Genomic DNA, 5,828 nt, shown 5'->3' with positions numbered 1-5,828 from the left:
TCCCATATATCCTGACTTCAACTAGCTAATACTGAACGAGGCATAAGTAATCCCACTGCTATCTTACATATGCAGCAATTGTACTTTCTCCCTTTTCACCTGAAAACCTTAAATGTGCTGTGGACTCATCTTTTACTAGACTAGATGGCAGTACTAGGGAGCCAGAAAGCTAGCCTTCAGTGCGAAGGCTTTTGACAGGAGCCTGCAAAGCTCCTAATTCACTACAGAAAGAGCTTTTTGGGAGCTGTATGCAGTTGAGAGCCACTAGGTGGCAGCTCAAAACTAGATTATGTACGACTAAAACGGAGTCCCCAAAACCAACTCATTTTATGGGACTCAATTACCACTAGCATATCACCCAATTTAAAGTCTTTGCCTACAACAAACTTCATAGCTAAGAACTACTACCCCCCAGGCTGAGAACTTTATGCCCCAATCAATAGCTTGTCTTAAATTGATGTTCACTTATGAAGCCAAATCTCAGTACAAAGCTGCAGGTTGAAGACCCAGAAAAACTGTATTGTTAGTTCAAGGCCAACTAACCAGTCAAGAGCTAAACCTGTAAGGGTAGTGCAGGTACATGGTGGCACAAGTTCTTGTCCTAGCAGTTATGAAGCATGAATTCCAGGCCAGCTAGGGGTTAAAAGTGACTCAGTCAGGACAACTGCTGTGGTGCCAATTTAAATAGTTTTATTAGACGTTGCGCATTTTCCACCCTAGGATAGATAGTGTTATAAATTTGGGTCCTTCAAATGTTTCCCTGTGGAACAATGCTACACCTCTACTTGGACTGACTTAATCCACCTCCTCAATGGTGGGGCCTGAAGAAGCACCACCAGATGGAGGTGCTCCACCACCAGGGAAGCCACCAGGCATTCCTCCTGGCATGCCACCAGCACTCTGGTACAGCTTGGTAATGATGGGGTTGCAGACTTTCTCCAGTTCTTTCTGCTGGTGTTCAAACTCTTCCTTCTCTGCAGTCTAAAGAGAAAAGAACCACATTATCAGATCTTTAAAATAGCTACTTTTCTAAGGGGCTGTCACACAAGCCTTATTATAAAGGAGCCGCCACCCCCCTTAGCTATTTAGTCACTCAGACATCCAAGGAAGGTAACTGCCAACACTCTTACATTCTGGTGGAAACCGCGAATGTTTGGAACCATTCATCATAGTGACCCCTTCTCAACCCTGTTGAGTATTTACTTCCTTCCCCTTATTGCAAACAGCAAACACCTACCTGGTTCTTATCCAGCCAACTGATGATTTCATTACACTTGTCTAGAATCTTCTGTTTGTCCTCATCATTGATCTTGCCTTGAAGTTTCTCATCTTCAACTGTTGCTTTCATGTTGAAGGCATAGGACTCTAGTGAATTCTTGGAGGAAACCTTATCTCTCTGCTTCTCATCTTCAGCTTTGTACTTCTCAGCTTCCTGGACCATGCGCTCAATATCCTCCTTGCTCAAACGTCCTGGTAAGTTAGAAAATCATGATAAGCAAGTCTCAAAGGTAAGCACATTTGTTAAGCTGTCCTATTTAAATGAGTTATTATCCACTTACCCTTGTCGTTGGTGATGGTGATCTTGTTCTCCTTTCCTGTGCTCTTATCTACAGCAGAAACATTAAGGATGCCATTGGCATCAATGTCAAAGGTGACTTCAATTTGAGGGACTCCTCGGGGTGCTGGAGGTATGCCTGTGAGCTCAAACTTTCCAAGCAGGTTATTATCCTTGGTCATGGCCCTTTCACCTTCATATACCTTGAGGAAAAAGACACAGGAAATTGAGACATTGGGCTTAGAAAATAAACAGTCCTGTGGTCTAAGCTCAATTGGGGAAGAACATTCGCTCAGACATCCAAGGAAGGAACTAGCCAACACAGTAATTCTGGTGGAAACTACGAATGGTTTTGGAATCCATCATCACAGCGAGACTTCCCTGGGTATTCTACACAAACCAAGCAAAATTCATACACACACCTGAATGAGGACACCAGGCTGGTTGTCAGAGTAAGTGGTGAAAGTCTGTGTCTGCTTGGTAGGAATGGTGGTATTCCGCTTGATGAGGACAGTCATGACTCCACCAGCAGTTTCAATACCAAGGGAAAGAGGAGTGACATCCAAGAGCAGCAAATCCTGAACGTTCTCAGACTTGTCTCCAGATAGAATGGCTGCCTGGACAGCTACAAAAGGGAAGAGATGTTAGAAACAACACCCACCACTTGAATCACACTTCAACATAGTACATTCGCTCAGACATCCAAGGAAGGAACTAGCCAACACAGTATTTCTGGTGGAAACTACGAATGGTTTTGGAATCCATCATCACAGCGAATTGTTATGGGCCTCTTGTAGGGACTGTAAAAAACTATACAAAGTACAGCGTACACGTACCTGCACCATAAGCAACAGCTTCATCAGGGTTAATGCTCTTATTCAGCTCTTTTCCGTTGAAGAAGTCTTGCAGAAGCTTCTGAATCTTGGGGATTCTAGTGGAACCGCCAACCAGGACAATGTCATGGATCTGTGACTTGTCCAGTTTGGCATCTCGAAGGGCCTTTTCTACAGGGTCCAACGTGCCACGGAACAGGTCAGCATTCAATTCTTCAAATCGAGCCCGAGTAATGGAGGTATAGAAGTCGATTCCCTCATAAAGAGAATCAATCTCAATACTGGCCTGTGTGCTGGAGGAGAGGGTGCGCTTAGCCCGCTCACAGGCAGTACGGAGACGCCTGACAGCTCTCTTGTTCTCACTGATGTCCTTCTTGTGCTTTCGCTTAAACTCAGCAATGAAATGGTTGACCATTCTGTTATCAAAGTCTTCCCCACCCAAGTGGGTGTCTCCAGCTGTTGATTTGACTTCAAAAATTCCATCCTCAATAGTGAGGATTGACACATCAAAAGTGCCACCTCCCAAGTCAAAAATCAAGACATTCCTTTCAGCTCCAACCTGTCAACAGAAAAACATTTCAGAAATATTTCTGGCAGGCAATTATCCTGAACCTACAAAGTCCAGGACACCCAAGGCTACCGAGAAACCTTGTCAACACCCCCAAAAACTTAATCTGAACCAAAATTGTGCTTGAAACACCTACCTTCTTATCTAAACCATAAGCAATAGCAGCAGCAGTTGGTTCATTGATAATTCGAAGAACATTGAGGCCAGCAATAGTTCCAGCGTCTTTCGTGGCCTGTCGCTGAGAGTCGTTGAAGTAAGCTGGCACTGTGACCACGGCATTGGTAACAGTCTAGAAGATACAATTGTAAAATTGTCTGCTTAGCAAATTCCCAAATATGCTTACTCTGAGAATTAGAATAAACCAATTCCCTATCATAGTTAATAGCTGTCAGTGAAACTCACCTTCCCCAGGTAGGCTTCTGCAATTTCCTTCATCTTTGTCAGAACCATAGAGGACACTTCCTCTGGGTAGAAACTTTTGGTCTCCCCTTTGTATTCTACTTGGACCTTGGGCCTGCCAGCATCATTCACCACCATGAAGGGCCAGTGCTTCATATCAGACTGAACAACAGCATCATCGAACCTACGTCCGATCAGACGTTTGGCGTCTGTAAAATAAATGTATATTTATACTCCAATTAAGTCAAGGAAGATTGTACCTTGGTGCTCCCCCTCACCGCAAGGGAAAAAAAAGCAATGGCAACACCACATTTATTTCTCAGGCTGCAATTACCTGGGGAAAGCCTACTTCCCCGTCCCAAACTTCCTGCCACCCGGCCCTCTATAAATTTCACGCCAATGCTGGCAACTTACCAAAGACTGTGTTGGTGGGGTTCATTGCAACCTGATTCTTGGCTGCATCCCCGATCAATCGCTCTGTGTCAGTAAAAGCAACATAGCTCGGTGTGGTACGGTTACCCTGGTCATTGGCAATAATTTCCACCTTTCCATGCTGGAAGACACCCACACAGGAGTAGGTGGTGCCAAGATCAATGCCAACTGCAGGTCCCTTAGACATGGTTGCTAGAAAGAAAAAAAGGCAGATTAGCTAATTTCCGTCCAGACGCCGCAATCAGCAATCGAGTCGGCGGCCCAGACCTATCACCTGAAGCCACGCAGAAAAGCTCAGGGCGGCATTGCTGCAGTGCCGGCGGCCGTGCCAACCCTGGCAGAGTCCGCCCCTGGCTAAAGGAACCATCTGTCCTGAAGGTCTGCGACAATGGTTGAGCACGTGGCCCCAAGTCGGAGCGCGCAATTCCCCCCCCCACCCCCGCCCAGACCGCACACTGCGGGAGCGTGAATCCCCCTTTTTAAGATCTGCTCCAGACAGCTCATCCTCGGGCTGCTCGTCCGAAAGCCTTCTAAGCCGCAAGCAGGATAAAAGCGGCCCGGGCAGGAGGCCGCGGCTCCCATCCCCCGCCACGCCCGAGTCTCAAGGCCATGGCGGCGCCGCCCTAACTCAGCCCATCCTCCTCTCCGGCTGCACCCTTCCCGTCTCTAGAGACCCGGGCCTGAGCCCGCCGCCCGAGCGTCCCACCGACCACTGCAACACGCCGGCTACCCACGGCCACCCAACCCCTAAGGCCTCACCTCGCGTGTAGGCCCGGCTGTGCTGACGACGAGACCACACAAGACCCCCCGAAAGCTGGCACCGCGTTCAATGAGACCGGTTTCCGCCCGCTTCACTCTCTCTTATACCCTGTCTTAGAACCTTCCAGAAGGATCCCGCCCCATCCCCTTGCCTATCATAGCTTTCCAGCCAATGGACCACTAGGCCCTTCTGACAGCACCAATGAAGGACGAGAACGTAATCCGAGGTCCCGCCGCTGACCACGCCCCTCGCGATGACGCACGCCCGCAGCGTTCTGGAACTTTCATGCTCGCCCCCGCTCTCGGAACGGCCCGGGGGGGAAAGGGGAGGGCGGGGCGGAGAGAGCCCGCGCGCGGGAGTCCTCTGTCACTCAGGGCTGGCGGGGGATGGGAGGGGGCCGGGCGCGAGTACGCAGGCGCGGCCCGTCAGCACGGGTGGGAGGGGGCGGAAGAGAGCACAGGAAGGAGGGTGGGTGCATTCGCAGCGGACCAATGACAGCCGTGCTCGCCGCGATCTGGGCCTCCAGGGACCCTGGGCAGCCTGAGGGAGGGGGAGTCCGGGAAGAGAAGACGGAAGTGGGGCGAGGACAAAATGGCTGCGAAGGTTGTTGCGCCCCTCCCCCACCCGTCCCTCCCGGTCTTTCTTCTTCAGGCTGGTGGTCTCCCGGCATCGGGCTTTGCGCACCCGTGGTTTCGGAGCCTGAGACTAAGGGGCGCTGCTAGGCTTCCTGTTTCGTGGGGGTCTACCTTGGGGGTGGCTACTGCGCCGCGCGGTCTTCCTTGCTGCCCCCGCGCAAAACGGGGCACGTCCACCCGCAGCCCACAGTGGGGAGGCTCGAGGTGCCTGACCTGTCACATGTCCCCAGGGTCCTCATTCGTGACCCTCTGTGAAAGAAATGGCCCCGTCCTCTTAGCTGATCCCAGAGCCGAGCGCCCCTCCCCACCTCCGGACTCGAGCAGCATGGCCTGTCCCCTCCCTGCCACACCAGACTTCTCAGTTTAGGAAATAAATGTGCAAAAGGGCAACTCTTCTTTTCATTGTGGGTGAGCTAGGCACTGGCAGTCCTCGTTTCCGGCGGCCCTGTGTCCTTCATTGAGTGATCCCGACCTTTTATTTTCAGTAACATGAGGTAATGTCTCTCCTGACTTGACTTTTACCAAAAATTAAACGCCCGACCGCGCAGAGTCCTTGGAAACGTGACTGAGCCAATGCCGGAGCGGGCGCTTGGACTGTGAAACCGCAGTGCATGGAGGTAGGGCGTTCCGGGCCTGTCACACTGAG

General features: G+C 50.5%; 1 protein-coding gene across 1 annotated transcript; it reads right to left on the bottom strand.

Moving 5' to 3' along the window:
* Positions 1–668: 668 nt before the first annotated feature.
* On the bottom strand, positions 669–4,696 carry HSPA8 (heat shock protein family A (Hsp70) member 8). The gene is made up of 9 exons (XM_084782506.1): positions 4,547–4,696; positions 3,770–3,979; positions 3,359–3,564; positions 3,093–3,245; positions 2,392–2,947; positions 1,978–2,180; positions 1,560–1,758; positions 1,238–1,470; positions 669–981 (listed from the first exon to the last, which is right to left on the bottom strand). Exons 2-9 carry the CDS (start codon positions 3,972–3,974, stop codon positions 796–798), a joined length of 1,941 nt encoding a protein of 646 aa, XP_084638632.1. The 5' UTR covers positions 3,975–3,979; positions 4,547–4,696; the 3' UTR covers positions 669–795.
* Positions 4,697–5,828: the final 1,132 nt, after the last annotated feature.

The sequence above is a fragment of the Acomys minous genome (genome assembly GCF_964271855.1).
Source record: "Acomys minous genome assembly, chromosome: 5".
Lineage (NCBI taxonomy): Eukaryota > Metazoa > Chordata > Mammalia > Rodentia > Muridae > Acomys > Acomys minous.
The sequence above is the reverse complement of the archived record's forward strand: the minus strand, read 5'-3'. Positions and strand labels throughout refer to the sequence as shown.